Source organism: Myotis davidii, unplaced genomic scaffold, assembly GCF_000327345.1.
Source record: "Myotis davidii unplaced genomic scaffold, ASM32734v1 scaffold77, whole genome shotgun sequence".
NCBI lineage: Eukaryota > Metazoa > Chordata > Mammalia > Chiroptera > Vespertilionidae > Myotis > Myotis davidii.
This window is the reverse complement of record NW_006289713.1, coordinates 1,475,346-1,491,666: the sequence shown is the minus strand read 5'-3', so window position 1 is coordinate 1,491,666 and position 16,321 is coordinate 1,475,346. Positions and strand designations below refer to the sequence as shown.

Genomic DNA, 16,321 nt, shown 5'->3' with positions numbered 1-16,321 from the left:
AAATACCTTTTAAGTTAATTTGTGTTTCTCCTATTGATACTTAGAGTAAATATTTTCCCAGAATTGCTCGGCAATACTCTAATAAATGATTACTGGGTTGAATTTCTTTTGTTTTTCTTTTCTTTGAAGTCACATATTAATTTTTACCCAGCTTAATTATCCATATTATTCACTACACAAATTTTGTCACTTGTCAAAAGTCAGATTTAGTCCTGGAGGATAAATATATTTGAAAGAGTCTTCAGAAATTTGCCACTTGCTGGTTATTCAAAGTCAGCTTGTTTTCTATCCATTACGCTATTAAGAAGTGAAATGCACAATTATGACCTCCAGCCATCGCTGAACTGAGTTATGGTTGGTGTTCTGGTTGTTGCTGTATAACAAACATGGTATTTAGTGATGTGAAACAACCGTTTGATAATGCTCATGGATTCTGTGGTCAGGAATTCAGTATGGGCACAGGAGGAAGGCTTTAGCTCTGTTTCACAGTGTGTGGGACCTTGGCTGGGAAGACTCGAAGGCTGGTGGTAACTTAATGGTTTGATTCATTTGAAGATTTATTACAGCCGTGGGCAAACTAAGGCCCGGGGGCCGGATCCGACCCGTTTGAAATGAATAAAACTATTGAAAAAAAAGACCGTACCCTTTTATGTAATGATGTTTACTTTGAATTTATATTAGTTCACACAAACACTCCATCCATGCTTTTGTTCTGGCCCTCCGGTCCAGTTTAAGAACCCATTGTGGCCCTCGAATCAAAAAGTTTGCCCACCCCTGATTTATTCAGTCCTATGTCTGGCAGTTGCTGCTGGCTTTTGCCTGGGACTTCAACTTGGGCTTTCAAATGAAATACCTATAGTGGCCTTTTCATGTGGTTGCTTGGACTTTCCTCACAACTATCGTGGCTGGGTTTCAGAAGTAAGCATCCAGGAGAGCAAGTCACAGTACATGACATTTTTGTGACGTAGCTTTAGAAGTCACATAACGCCACTTCCATGTTGTTTACAAGCCCACCCAGGCTCATCAGAAAGGAATATAGAGCCCATCTCTCCATGGGAAGAAGTGTCAAAATCACGTTTTAAGAAGAGCATGTGTGTTGGGAGACATGTTCTGGCCTTTGGAAAGTAGAGTATGCCAAGTTACGACAGTAAATTATGTTTACCTCTTAGTAAACCAGTGTAAAGGAGTTTTTAAAGCATTTTCTAATAAGGGTGAAACAAGATTTTTAAATTTAATTTTCTCAAGAGATCAACCAAAGGACTTGTATGCATACATATAAGCATAATCAATGCACACAGTAGGAGGGTGAGGGCATGTGCTGCGGGTGGGAGTGGCCGGGGAGAGGTCAATGGGGGGAAAAGGAGGCGTATTTAAACAATAAACAATAAATTGTTTAAACTTTAAACAATAAAGAATTTAAATTAAAAAAAATTGAGTTCCCTCAAGTAAGATTTAATGTAAAACCCTATTCCATAATAATTTTATGCATTAAGATTTTATTATACTTTTAAAATATCCTTTTGTCATATTTCCTATTAACACCTTTTATCACTATTTTTATTTTTCAGATAAAACCATGAAATGTAAAGTGGCTTCCTTGCCTGGTTCACCTAAAAATATATCTGAAAAGAAACAACAGTGCATCTCTTTAAAAGATGAAAATAAGGTTGTATTTTTTTTTTAAATATATTTTATTGATTTTTTACAGAGAGGAAGGGAGAGAGATAGAGAGCCAGAAACATCGATGAGAGAGAAACATCGATCAGCCGCCTCCTGCACATCCCCCACTGGGGAAGTGCCCGCAACCCAGGCACATGCCCCTGACCGGAATCGAACCCGGGAGCCTTCAGTCCGCAGGCCGATGCTCTCTCTACTGAGCCAAACCGGTCCCGGCAATAAGGTTGTATTTTTAAATGTTCATTAAATATAAATTTCACATAATGTTAATTTTAGAATATTCTTTAAAATCTAGGAACCAAAAATGTTTTCTGTTAAAAAATCTTTGGCTATGATAATTTCATTCATGAAGAATTATAGTTTGCATGTTTGCTCTATTTCAAAAGAACAAAAACTCCAGCCAGCTCTCACTTTGTTCTTGGCCTAGTGGCCTCTCTACAAAATGGGGTATTTATCCTCATTTAAAAAAAAATATTTTTTTTTTCACAGAAGAAGGGAGAGGGAGAGAGAGATAGAAACATCAGTGATGAGAGAGACTCATTGATCACCCTCCTGCACAGCCCACACTGGGAAATCAAGCCTGCAGCCTGGGCATGTGCCCTTACTGGGAATCAATCTGTGATTTCCTGGTTCAAAGGTTGATGCTCAACCACTGAGCAACACTAGCTGGGCTATCCTCATTTTAACAACCCTGTGAAAATCTGGGATTATGGGATACTATAATAGTTAAATTCAAGACTAATCTGTCCTAGTCCCTTTGGCAATATAAGTGAAAGTTATTACAGGACATTTTAAATACTGAAATGTCAGCTCCTGCTATGTGGATATTTCAATATAGTGGTTATAGCAATGATATAATCAGTTTTTTGTCTCTCTATATCTGTGTTGCCTGAAAATTATCTAGGATGGTTGTTTATGTATGAGAATTATTCCCATGGAATTTTCAGTGCATGGGATGATCCCCACCAACTGAGCCACACTGGCCAGGGCCTCATGGAATTTTGATTCATCAAGAATATATATTTGGTTAGCATATATATACTCTTTCTGAAAATAATGTGTTTGGTTTTTTTTCTTAACAGTGTGTTGAATCTTCAGTGTATTGGCCAACAAAAAGAGGCATAACCATATATGCTGATCCAGATATTCCAGCCGACAGGTATGATTTGAAAATTTAGTATAATTAACTAGAGACTTAAGTATAATATTGTCTTATGTAGTGTATGAGATGGATGATAAGAAAGTATTCATTTTCAAAAAAAGACTGGCCTTGGAAATTTTGGTTAAACATATTAATTTAAAAGAAAAATGTTATGATAACTGGTTAGCAGCACAGTTGACCAAAAACTGGTAATGGATCTAGAGTCTCCTGTTACCTTGTCAGATAAAAGTTGTTTCCATAAAGTAGATTCAGTGAAGTTTCCTTAATGTAAAGGATGGACAAATGTGGGCCAGATGGCAATACTGGTTGGTGGAAAGCAAAGGATGGTTTGTTATCTTCTTGAAGATGAGTATCAAAGACTTTTGAATATAACCCTATCCTCACTCACATACGTCAGTGATAATAATGAAGTCATAGAAAGGATGTAATGTACCACTTCATGGATAGTGTAAGACCTTAAAATAGTATGCTTCTATTTCTCGCCTCCTGGACTTTATGCAATGTTGTTATACACTGTTATGCCCAGATTTCAAGATCCCCCAAGACAGACCACTAGGGAGCCGAGTCCGATGCAAAAGCATAGAGTCATTTATTCAAGCCCGGGACTTGGTCTCACCCCTGCCTCCATTACTGGATGCAAGAGAGAGCCCCGAATCCCAAGGGAACAAAGAATTTATAGGGGTTGGGGTCGGGGGTGGGGGCAGACTCTGACCACTGATTTGGCCGATTCCAGTTGGTTGAGTGAGGGCCGGGGGCTAGTGACGCAAGGGCAGGGTGCAGCTAGGGTCTGGTTACACAAAGACAGGGGGGGGGTTAGCATATTCTTGGCCTTGGGCTAGTTTCCCCCGCTTTCCCATTGGCTGAGATAAGGGCAGGCTGAGTAACTGATACATTCTGTGGCTTTCCTGGGAGAGGAGTGAGAGACACAGCTATCAGTTCCGTTCTGTCGCTTCAACACTTTATACGTCTGTTATAAATGCTAGACTCTATAGCAGTGATGGCGAACCTTTTGAGCTCGGCGTGTCAGCATTTTGAAAAACCCTAACTTAACTCTGGTGCCGTGTCACATATAGAAATTTTTTGATTTTTGCAACCATAGTAAAACAAAGACTTATATTTTTGATATTTATTTTATATATTTAAATGCCATTTAACAAAGAAAAATCAACCAAAAAAATGAGTTCGCGTGTCACCTCTGACACGCGTGTCAGAGGTTCGCCATCACTGCTCTATAGTCATTTGTATTGAAAGTATCTTTCAGAGAGATTTAAATAAGTAATAAGAAAATAATCTTAAATATTTACCTAAGTAGTTACCATTAATGATTTTGACTTTTTGTGGAGATCCAGATTTCTATCTGATATCATTTTCTCTCTACCTGAAGGACTTTCTTTACTATTTATTATATTGTGGGTCTGCTGGTGATGAAATTTTTTATCTTTTGTATGTCAGAAAAATTATTTTGGCTTCTTTTTTTAATAAATATATTTGGTAGGTATAGAATTCTAGGTTGACAATCCTTTTCCCCCTATTTTTTTAAAAGATGTTGCCCTACATTCTGGTTCCTCACATTGTTCCCAATGCAAAGTATATTGTGATCCTTTTCCTCTGACTGCTTTTAAAATTTTCTCCTTATTACTGGTTTGAGCAATTAAAAAAAAATATATATCCTGTAAAAAAAATATATCCTATATAATAAAAGGCTAATATGCAGATTGACTGAATGGTGGAACAACCGGTTGCTGTGATGCACACTGACCCCCAGGGGCAGACACTCAGTGCAGGAGATGCCCCCTGGTGGTCAGTGCACTCCCGTAGGGGTGCACCGCTCAGCCAGAAGCCAGGCTCATGGCTGACGAGTGCAGTAGCAGTGGTGGAACCTCTCCTGCCTCTGTGACAGCACTAAGGATGTCCAACTGCTGGCTTAAGCCCATTCCCTGCCATCAGTTGGACATCCCCCAAGGGGTCCTGGACTGTGAGAGGGCACAGGTCAGCCTGAGGGACAACCCAAGTGCACAAATTTTGTGCACCAGGCCTCTAGTATATATCTTTTTTAATTGATTTCAGAGAGGAAAAGAGAAGGAGAGAGAAATAGAAACATCAATGATGAAAGAGAATCATTGATCAGCTGCCTCCTACATGCCCCACACTGGGGATCGAGCCCACAACCTGGGCATGTGCCCTGACCGGGAATCAAGTCATGACCTCCTGGTTCCTAGGTCGATGCTCAACCACTGAGCCTCACAGGGTGGGCTGGTTTAAGTAGTTTAATTATTATATGCCTTGGTGTTTTTTCTATCATGTTTTTTGTGCTTGGTGTTCTTTATTTGTACATTTGTACCTTTTATCAAATTTAGGGAGTATTCAGCAGCTGTTCTATAAATATTTTTTTCTGCACCCATCTCTTTCTCCTCTCTTTTTGAGACTGATGAGACAAATATTGATATTGTCCAAAAGGCCCCTGAGGCTCTGTTCATTTTTTCTAAAATTTTTTGGTTGCTTAATAATTCTTCTAATTAATAATTCTTAATTGACTTTTTTTGTCATCTTCATTCTGCTATTGAGTCTACCCATGACATTTTTATTTTATGTTTTTTTTAGTTCTAAAATTTTCTCTTTTTTTAATAGTTTGTATTTATTTGCTGAGAACTTTTATTGTCCCATTCAAGAGTGCTCACCTTTCTTTTTATAACCACTGCTTCATAATTTCCACTTCTGCGCATTGAGAGGTTGGCCCCTGTTGATTATCTTTTCCCAGGACAAATGACCTGATTTTCCTGGTTCTTTGCATATTGAGTAATTTTTTATTATATTCTGGAATTTTGAATATTATGATGTGAGGCTCTGGTTTCTGTTAAATCCTCTGTAGAATATTAATTTTGCTGTTGTTCTTGTTCATTTGTTTTAGCGGGAAGCCAACCACTCCCTTAGGCTCAAACCTCAATTCTCTCTTTCTTTCTGTGGGTGGTGATTGCAATGTTGGCTCAATCTCCAAGTCTTTGGTTTGCTGCTTTGGGTCTGTTCTGAATATGCTCAACTTGGAGTGAGCTTGGGATGTGTTTTGGGTCATTAGCAACAATAGGGGATCCCCTCTCCCCTCTGGCTTTCTTTCTTTTTCCAGGATTTTTCTCACGTTCACTTTTTCCTTGTTGCTCCCTCTCCCTGTTCCTCTGACCAGGTAGATGATTTCTCTTGGAGAAACTGCCGGGTGGTTCTGTGTGATTGGGACCGCTTGTGGAGCAAAGCAGCAATAGAAACAAGAGAGAAAATAATGGAGCTTGTCCTCACACAGTCTTTAGACCTGTTTCCCAGCTCCTGTAGAGCAGCGGTTCTCAACCTGTGGGTTGCGACCCCTTTGGGGGTCCAACGACCCTTCACAGGGGTCGCCTAAGACCATCGGAAAACACATATATAATTACATGTGGTTTTTGTGATTAATCACTATGCTTTAATTATGTTCAATTTGTAACAATGAAAATACATCCTGCATATCAGATGTTTACATTACGATTCATAACAGTAGCAGAATTACAGTTGTTAGGTAGCAATGAACATAATTTTATGGTTGGGGGTCACCACCACATGAGGAGCTGTATTAAAGGGTCGCGGCATGAGGAAGGTTGAGAACCACTGCTCTAGAGCGAGGGGGAGGTTTTCTCTCAGGGTTCCGGTGACCACACCGCTGTTGCCATCGCATCATGCAGCTCGATGGATCAGCGCTGGTCTTGGGCGGGCCAAGGAGAGAAAAAGAGGGAAAGTCAGTTGGGATTCCCAGCTTCTTCTTGAAGCTCCTCGTCCCCATTCTTTGGCTTGAGGTTTCTCTGGAGACTTTTATATCTCTATCCTCTACACCGTCCCAGGTCATCCTCGGTTTACCACCAAGCTATAGTTGAAGGTAAATGTAGGAAACTCTCCATGATTGTGGTTGTTTTTCACATTTTGACATCTCACCCCTATCGTTTTGTACTTTGTCCAGAGTTCCTAGTGGTGGTCAGTAGGAGGGGGGCTGTGGTGGGCTTACTCCCTCTTGGCAGGCACCAGAACTGTCAAATGGTATTTATACTTGAGGGGCTCACCTCCAGTTCCCATATAAATTTACCTTCATAGACCAACTTGTTCCTCAGTGGTACTTTTTAAATTTTCTCCCAGGAAGTAAAGATATTTTCAGGATTGGGTTTATAAATTTTAATAAAATTTTTTTTTATTTCTAGTGCTTTACGTCAGAAGTCAAATGAGAAACCACTCAGATTGGCTGAGAAGAAAGAATACAATGAGAAGAATGGCTGTGTAAAGTATGAATTTTTTTCTTGGCCTAAATTTTTTATTGAAGTAATTATGATAAAATTATAAGCAGGAAGCATTTACATATGATTTTATTATAAATTTCAAATCTTTGTTCCCATTTAAAAATATACATACAATGGCTTCTTTAGGCTTTGAAGTTAATTTTTTCTTTTACATAAGGTATATTTTTCTGTTTAAAGTTCTCTTCCACTATAAATATACATTTCCTATCTCACCTTCTTGATTTTCTTTGGTGAAGTGAACAAAATAAATTAGATGTAGTTGATCTTTTGGGGCTGTTGATTTTATAGAGGTTGGTGTTTGCTTTCTTTCCAGTTTTGTTATGTTAAATAGGTTTATCACTGGCTGGAGAAACTGTTTAATTATTTGCAGTGTGGAACTGGGGATCTTTTTTTCTTTGTCCTGCCAGATTCACAAAGTACTTACTTACAAGTTGTTCACAGTAAAGTAATAACTTCATTTTACACTTGTTTAACGCACAAAATATTTTCATACTTTCTTTTAAGACTTCTTACGGCACCAGCCTAAAAACACTCTCACACTGCCGAAACCGGTTTGGCTCAGTGGATAGAGCATCGGCCTCCGGACTGAAAGGTCCCAGGTTCGATTCCGGTCAAGGGCATGTACCTGGGTTGCGGGCACATCCCCAGTGGGAAATGTGCGGGAGGCAGCTGATCGATGTTTCTCTCTCATTGATGTTTCTAGCTCTCTATCTCTCTCCCTTCCTCTCTGTAAAAAAATCAATAAAATATATTTAAAAAACAACAACAAAACACTCTCACAGCCCTGGCCAGTGTGGCTTAGTTGGTTGGCGAGTATCCTGTACACCTAAAGATCACAGATTTGATTCCCAGTCAGGGCACATTCCCAGGTTGTGGGTTCGATCCCCGGTCAGGATCCATGTGGGAGGCAAGAACGGTTTGGAAAATGAATTGCCATAATGTTTTTCAGAGATCAATGGAAAAAATAAAATACAGCCTCTCTTACATTTCAAGTACTGCAGCTGCTCTGAAGCTACCAGAGTGACAAAGTTTAAGACAGTTGAGAAATGGGTACAGGTCATGCTGTTCGCTAATGAGCTTGAGAGGACTGGGGCGAGGTGTTGACTGTGGAAGTCCTCCAGGCTCCCAGCTTCCCAGAGGCCACCTGTGGGGTGTGCGTCCTCATCCAGCAGAAGCTACGCAGGGTGTTTCCAGGCCAGGAGCTCCGAGGCAGCCGTGGAGCCCGCAGATCTGGAGCGACTCCTGGATTGACATCCGCCTCCCTAACACCTGAAAGCTGTGGTGTCCCAGTGGGCGCTTTCCGTGGAACAAAAGACCTCGCATTGCCCTGCATACTCATTTCTTTCTTTTGTTGTGCTGCTTAGCAAAGGAGCTCTGAGACGGCTCCATCGCCTGGTACTTTTGTATCAGGAGGTTGTGTCTGACCTCCTGTTTGGCTGAGTGTCCTTTGCTTAGAACCCACTGATTGCACTTCATCCGTCCACTGTGGGTTCCAGGGACTTGGAGGTGTTCAGGATTCAACAGCAAAGAAGGAAGGAGACGGTGGATAGTTTAGACTGTGATGACCTGGGGATCATGCAGCCTTTCTCCTGGTTCACAGCAGGTGGCCTGGGATTGGCAGTTCTGTGTCCACAGCCTGAGGCCCAGGGTGGGGCTGCGGGGAGCCTGGGACGGCCTTGACCACAGTGGCCTTTGTACCACAGTGAACAGGCAAAGCAGAACAAGTTTACCTCTGCCCAAGAAGAATTAAAATAGTAACTCAAGAAAAAGACACAATTTTTTTCCCTTCAAATTGTCTTTTTAACTATTTTACAGATTATTGCAGTTTTTAAATCCTGATCCTTTGAGAGCTGATGGAATCTCTGATCTGCATCAGGTATTACAACTCTAAAAAAAAGTGAAAAAAGAAAGAAAACTACTTTTAAAATCCCTCTCCTTCCTCCCTCTAAACTTGAGATTAGAAGAGAAGCCCCTTCAGTTGGAGACTTTATCTGAAGACATCCTTTTAGGAATTGTCTAGTGAGTCAGTGCTTTAGAGAAATAGTTCTTCTTAGGAGTGGGGATACTAGATCTTCCTTTCATTTTGGTAGTTTTGGTAAGCATATACACCTAGGTTTTTACATTGGAATCAAACTCTTGTCTTTTCTCATGTCCATGAAGTTCTTGGCGTCCCGTGCTGACAGCGCAGGCAGACTGACGTGTGTGTGTTTAGTTGCAGAAGCTGAAGGCGGGCGCACAGCAGGCCTCTGCAGTGCTCCGGAACAGGATTGAGCCCTGCTTGTCCATCGACACGGCGCCGCTTTCGGCAGACCTGAAAAAGGTAAAAGTGCTCCTGAAACCAAACTCGAGGAGGAGTACTGACCTGCCCGAAGGTGGAAGGATTTTTAATAAAAGCTTCTACTGAACTTGCATTTGTATAATTTCTTTGCTTTTGAAATTCTCTTATAAGCCTCTGTTACTAATTTCTTATTTATTCTTAAGTCCAGGCTAACTTCTTACAAGTGACTAATTCTTTTATGGAGAAGCCATGTGTAACTGTAAGTGCTTTTCTGAAATAAGTTCTCAAAAGTGCCTGTGGAAAGGACTTGGAAGAAATGAGTTGCCAGGACGGTTATGATGTACGTCTTGGCAAAATTGCTTTATAGACCTTTGTTTTACGTAGTAAATTGATCATACATGTTTACTTCCTTTTTTGATTAAAAAAAAAGTTTTAAAATATTTTTTTAAAGAATAAAATCCCAAGGGCGACTAGAACGAGAGCAAAGTCTTTAGTGGACAAGAGCTTTCCACAGGCTCCGGGCTGCAGAGTGTGGCCGACACCCCGAGGGAGGAGTGAAGTGGGTGGGGGTCGTGAGCTTCCCCACCCTGTTCCTAAACACCCAGAGCCAGTTGCTCAGGAAGGAGAAGGAAGGAACTGAATGGCCCTAGAGAGTGACCTTTAGATGGTGCTGTTTGGGATTCTCCCACTAAAAACATCCGCTTGCTGCCCCTGTTCCGCGGTGATGGGGCTCGCACATGGCACTGAGCTTTGCTCCGCCCTCAGGTGAGCGTCAGGGATGGTTAGGTGTTTGAGGAAAGCCCTCACCCAAGGGAAAAAAGTACGACCCAAGCAAATGGATGTAAATAAACCGTGTAGAGAATAGAAGAAAACATTAGAAAATAAATATCCTTAGAAATAAGGTATATATTGTATGTATTTGACAATAACAGGGCACTATAGAAAAGGAACAGAGAATAAAAAATAGGTTATTAGGCCGAAACCGGTTTGGCTCAATGGATAGAGCATCGGCCTGGGGACTGAAGGGTCCCAGGTTCGATTCCGGTCGGGGGCATGTACCTGGGTTGTGGGCACATCCCCACTAGGGGATGTGCAGGAGGCACCTGGTCCATGTTTCTCTCCCGTCGATGTTTCTAACTCTCTATCTCTCTCCCTTCCTCTCTGTGGAAAATCAATAAAATATATTTTTTTAAAAAATAGGTTATTAGAAATTCATACTGTTGTAGAAATAAAAGTCAATAGTTGATTTGAGAGATACAAGCTAATAATCAGAAAGTAGAACAAAAGATTAAGAGATGGAAATAGGGAGGAAAAGAGAAATTGAGTGTCAACTTGAGGTCCAATATCTGAAATGGAATTTCCAGAAAGAAAGGGGGGAAGAGGGCAGACAATTCTAACAGTAACACATGAGTAATTTCTAGACTCAATGGCTATGACTTCCTGAGTTAAGGGAGTTTACCTACCACAGGCCCAGCACAACGGAGAAACAAGATAGTAGATGTTGTTGCGAAGCATCTAAACTGGAGGGATTCACAGACGGTGAAGGATTCCAGGAGGAGAATCTGGTCCCACACGCAAGATAGGAATCGGAATGGCTGCAGACTTCACGTAACAGCAGAGGAGCACTGACTCCAAAGTTCTAATAAGTTATTTCTAACCTAGAGGTCTATCAACGAAGTGTGAGGGGGAATGAAGACATTTTCAGATGTGCAGAGCCTCACTGCACCCTTTGTCAAGAAGCAACTGAAATATGTTCACCAACACAAGAAAGTAAAGTAGACAGCGTGGGTTGCAGACAAGAGGGGGATGGTGCAGGGAGACCCCAGGATGGCAGCTGTGCACAAGGTGTCATCAGAGCAGAGTCAGCCCTGATTTCAGTGGGCTCAGGGCCTGGGAGCAGGACTTCACGGATAACTGATGAGATCAGCCTTTTGGAAAACAGTGTCAATGTGGCTGGAGAACTCGGGACATTGGGGAGGTTTTAGTAACAGTCATAGAGAAAATAAGCAAATAAAGGCATGTTTTTAAAAAATTGACAAGTGAAGTTGATGCACCGGCAGATTTAGACAAGAAGCCATATCCTTGTGCTGGAGAGCATTAAGCACCTGGGTGGTCAGTTGGATCCTTTAATTTAGAGCCTAGGAAAGCAAGAATCTTCTAGCAGGACTTTGGTGCTAGAAAAGATTCAGTGGAAAATGCCAGAATGAGCAACATATACATGTTGTTGGGGTAAATGAGCAATGAGATGGATTTTCATTAGTTTATTGTGGTTTTTGGTTATTGATGTTTTGTAGGCTCTTCAAAGAAATAAGTTTCTGGGACCTAGCCACACCGAATCTTACTCCTGGCCTCCCATAGCGCGTGGCTGTGACGTGGTTGTCATTTCTCAGTGTGGAAATGACCCTCTGTTGTACCTTCCACCAGTGCTTACGCTTTTGCAAACAGGGGGCTGCTACAAGTCATTACCAAGTAGAAACGGAGTAAGTTGACAATTTTGTTTCACAACAAAATGGGTTAAGTATTTCTTTTAAAATTTACACCTAACTTTAGTAAAATTTAGGTTACATTATTCATTTGGTGTTCAAACTGTCAGGACAGAAACTGTCCCATGAGAAACTTTTATCTGATCACAGTCATCTCACACTGTTGTCACCTTTGACCTCCCAGTTGTGGGCGATCTGCTGAGTCAAGAGAGTCCAGCTTTTAGAGACAAATAGATAGTTTATAAAAAGTATTTCACCGATTGTCTAGTTGGCCCGGCTACCCTATGAGAGGGTCAGGCCATGTGTTCTTTTCACCAGTATTACAGATGAGAAAATTAAATTAATGGGAAGTTACTGGTTTAAATTCTTAACCGCTGGCAAGTGTGACAAGACGTGAGCTTAGAATGTAGGTTTTCTGTCATCGTCTCATATTCTTTCAAATATTTTCATAGCACCCCCACACTTTTATAAATCTACTTTGTTTTTCCCATGTGTCAGAATCTGAAGATAGCTGAGAAAAATGATGGCGAGGAGAGAAATGGGGTGTGAGGATCAGATATTTGATAGTGGGGTAGTGACATCTGCTTTGCTGGGTGTGGCCTTTGTCTCAGATCCTATCCCAAAGGACACCCTGCAAATTGTTCTGCCCCTCATTACAAGGTGAGAAATAGCAGTACGAAAAGACACTTGGGATTGCGTTTTAGAAAAGATGACAGTTTATTTTTCAAATTATGCTAGGTAGTGTAATGATTTTCCTTTGGAAATCTGCATTGGGTAAGTTATTATGTATTGATTTAATAAAACTAAATGGATACATTTAAATCCATCAGTCAGTCAGTAGCTGACCGCATTGATGAGATGCAGCTTGTGTGAAGATAGAACCCTGGCTGGGCCAGGAAGGGGTGTCCAGGTGTTGTCTCTTGTGTCCACTCTGCTGCCTCTGCATGTCCATGGTCAGCCTGCTTTTAGGCTGACACCTGGAAGCTGGTGCTCCCGGGATCTGTGTGAAGGAAAGCCGTCTCCTCTTGTCTTCAGTTTGGTGCGGGCAGGTGTGCAGGAAGGTGTTCGCAGGCTGTGCGCCTTCGGGGGATATCTGTGGCAGAGTGGAGGGCAGGGTTCAGATGGTGCTACAGGAAACTCAGTCACCTAAGGAAGAGATGTTAACCTTTTTAAAGGCCCCTTTCAGGAAGCAGTTAGTTCACCCTTATGCTGAGGAGCAGGAGCTGTAGAGCCAGATTGCTTGGCTTCAGATCATGTTGCTACCATGTGTCAGCTGTGCAGCCTTGGGCAACTGACTTCCCCTCTCTGTGCCACAGACTCTGCCTCTGTGAAATGACGTGGCGATAGGTTCTGTCCTGTAGGAGTGTTTTAAGGACTAAGGGGATTAATACTTGTAAAGTGCTTAGTTTAAGCCCTAGCAAAGTCTGAGCCAATGTGTCTCAATCCTTTTTGATGAAATTATAGTTTAACTCTTCTGACCTATGTGGTGGTGATAAAAATGTATACAGTGCTTACTCTGGACAAAGAGCCTACATGCTTCACAGGTAATGTGTCTGATTCCTAACTTTTGTCCAAAATGATGTGGATTTGTTTGTCTTTGCAGCCTCTGGCAGTCATCCTGTGTCCGGGGTGGAAAAAGGCCCAATTTATTTTTGAGTTATTGGGAGACTATGGCGTGTCCTCCAAGCCTCTTCATCCTATGTTGTTAACAATTGGACTCCACAAAGATGAAGCCAAAAATATGAAGCTTCCAAGGGGGTGTAAGCATCCTCCCCAGCTGTTTGGTTTTCCCCGCGGAACCCAGTGGAGCCCCACCCAGCAGGCCGGGAGCTGCGGGCGTCAGGGAGCTGAGAGATGCAGCTGATGGTCACTAGCTCAGACCGCCCCTGTCAGTTCCGATGGTCTAGATGATGAAGGTTTATCTCGGCTTATCTCTGTGAGAAAAAGAGAAAACTGTGATTTCATTCATTTATGACCTACCCGCTGGCGCCTCCTGTTGGTTAGATGTTGACTAAACGCTCCCTGTCTTTTAGTTGTGCAGAACGTGATGGGAGCCCCGGGAGTTAATCCGATAATGATCGGGGTTAGCTGGGTAGGTAAACTTCTTGCCTCACCCGCCTGAGTAAGGAAAACAGCTTTTTGTTTTGTTAGAAGGCATCTCTAGAAAGTATGTGGAATCTTAGGAAAGGAAATGTTAGAAAAACCTGTGGAAAATCTAAAATGTTAATTTTTTTTTCTTTTAAAATATAGGTGATATAATGGTTACAACACCACATAGCCTCCTGAGACTTCTCAGATATCAAAGCTTGTTATTTCTTAGACTCTGTCACCTCATTTTGGATGAGGTGGAAGTATTATTCTTTGAAGCTAATGAACAAGTAAGTAAGGCATCCATTTAGATATCATTACTACTCAAATATATAAAATTAAAGTGTTCATTGTTTTTAGGGTTCAAGAAGAGTGTCTATTTGTGGTAGAAGCTGGTTAATTTAAAATTTTTTCTCTTTAATTTCTATGATTAAGAAGAGAGAATTTTGTTTCTGAAATTTTTCTTACCAGTGTTCTATTTGAAAAGCAAGACTATGGAGGTTTTCGAAATTATTTAAAATTTTTCTGATTATAAAAGCAATTTTTATATTAGAAATTTGGGAAATAGAGGAGAGCACTTGAAAACATCCATAATCTTACACTCAGGAAATCACTATTACTATTCTGGGGTAGTTCTTTCTTTTTTGTAATTCCTTGTCATAGGAATTAATAATATCAGTACCTTTCTGTGGTCGTTTATAAGTTGCATTTTTTAGTAAATGGCATTGTATTGTTACTATTCTACAGTGTGATTGTTACTTGCCATACGATATTGAATTCTATGGACATAACATAATTTATTTTATAATTATCTTATTTTTAGATATTTAACATTGTGTGTGTATGTGTGTGTGTGTGTGGCTTCAGAACGTAATACATCTTTTTAGCACATTTCCCATAGGGTAAATTCCTACAAAGGGGATTAGATCAGCTGCCTCCTGCACATCCCCCACTGGGGAAGTGTGCGCAACCCATGTACATGCCCTTGACCGGAATCGAACCCGGGACCTTTCAGTCCGCAAGCCGACGCTCTATCCACTGAGCCAAACCGGCCCCGGCAAGACTGAATTCTTATAAGACATTTGTTGGAAGCAGTGTAACATGATGACCAAGAGCAGTCATTTGGGAGCAGTGATGGCCTCAGGTTCAAGTCCAAGCTTTAGATACTGACTCTGTCGGTCTGCGCAGGGTTTCTGAATGCCTCTAGAATCTCAATTCTTATTTGCAAAACTAATATCCAGAAGACTGCCTTGTACAGTTGCCGTTCTGGAAGCAATTTACACTCCCGTAGGCAACGTGCCGCCACGCTGCCCTCCCTGCACCCCTGGCAGTGGGAGGCCTCAGTCCAGCTTTCTTTTCTAGTCTGATTTGTAACATGGCTTCTGATTAGTTTAATCTGTATTTCCTTATTTACTTGTTAAGTTGAGCATGAATTCATACTGGTCATTTGTACTTATTCTTCTGTGAATTGCTTGTTTATTATTTTCTGTTGGTGGGATTGTCTTTTTTAATCAGTTTGTAGAAGTCTTTGTATAAGGATGTTAATCCTTTGGTACATATGTTACACATATTTACCTGGATGTTAATGTTTTAATTTTGTTTGCACCTAGCATTTTTTCCTTTTTTGTTACTTTTATGTTTGTAAAGGCCTTCTCCACTCTGAAAACAGAAAATATACAATCCTTTACCTTTTAAGTTTTGTCAAACTAATCTCTTTTGAAATAAAAAATTATACTAATTTTTTAGATGTTTGCTATATTAGATAACTTTAAAAAAAATATTGAAGTTGAAGAAAGGGAATCTGCACCACATCAAATTGTTGCAGTTGGAGTTCATTGGAACAGACATATACAGCATTTAATCAAAGAGTTCATGAATGACCCCTACATCGTGATCACTGCCATGGAAGAGGCTGCTCTCTACGGCGGTGTCCAACAGGTAATGAGTCATGGGGGCGTGGTGGGGTGCTAATGAATGTGTCATGACTTAATATTAAAAGACTAGAGTCCCGGTGCACGAAATTCGCGCACAGGTAGGGTTCCTAGGCCTGGCTGGCAATCAGGACAGATCAGAGCCTTCATTCCCCTGGCTGCCAGCCAGAGCCTTTCTTTGTTCCACCCCGCCCCCTGGTGGTCAGTGCACGCCATAGCGAGCTTTTGAACTCCCGGTCGGTCAAACTCCTGAGGGGACAATTTGCATATTAGCCTTTTATTATATAGGATTATAGCTTTAATGCCATCAGCAAATCTGTAATTGGGAAGTTAAATTTATATGGGTTTCCTACACATCCTTTTGTATTAAAATCATAACTTGCCTAAGTAAAGTA

At 41.1% G+C, this 16,321-nt stretch overlaps 1 protein-coding gene across 1 annotated transcript in view; it reads left to right on the top strand.

Moving 5' to 3' along the window:
• TDRD12 (tudor domain containing 12) overlaps positions 1–16,321 on the top strand; it is a gene marked incomplete at its 5' end in the record, with an annotated part of 68,948 nt that overhangs the window by 28,292 nt on the left and 24,335 nt on the right. Inside the window, 9 exons of the mRNA XM_015562924.1 lie at positions 1,569–1,666; positions 2,760–2,836; positions 7,051–7,131; positions 8,962–9,022; positions 9,359–9,466; positions 11,719–11,904; positions 13,511–13,667; positions 14,158–14,285; positions 15,742–15,935. Of these exons, the coding sequence (XP_015418410.1) occupies positions 1,569–1,666; positions 2,760–2,836; positions 7,051–7,131; positions 8,962–9,022; positions 9,359–9,466; positions 11,719–11,904; positions 13,511–13,667; positions 14,158–14,285; positions 15,742–15,935 (1,090 nt within the window). The remainder of the gene's footprint in view (positions 1–1,568; positions 1,667–2,759; positions 2,837–7,050; positions 7,132–8,961; positions 9,023–9,358; positions 9,467–11,718; positions 11,905–13,510; positions 13,668–14,157; positions 14,286–15,741; positions 15,936–16,321) is intronic.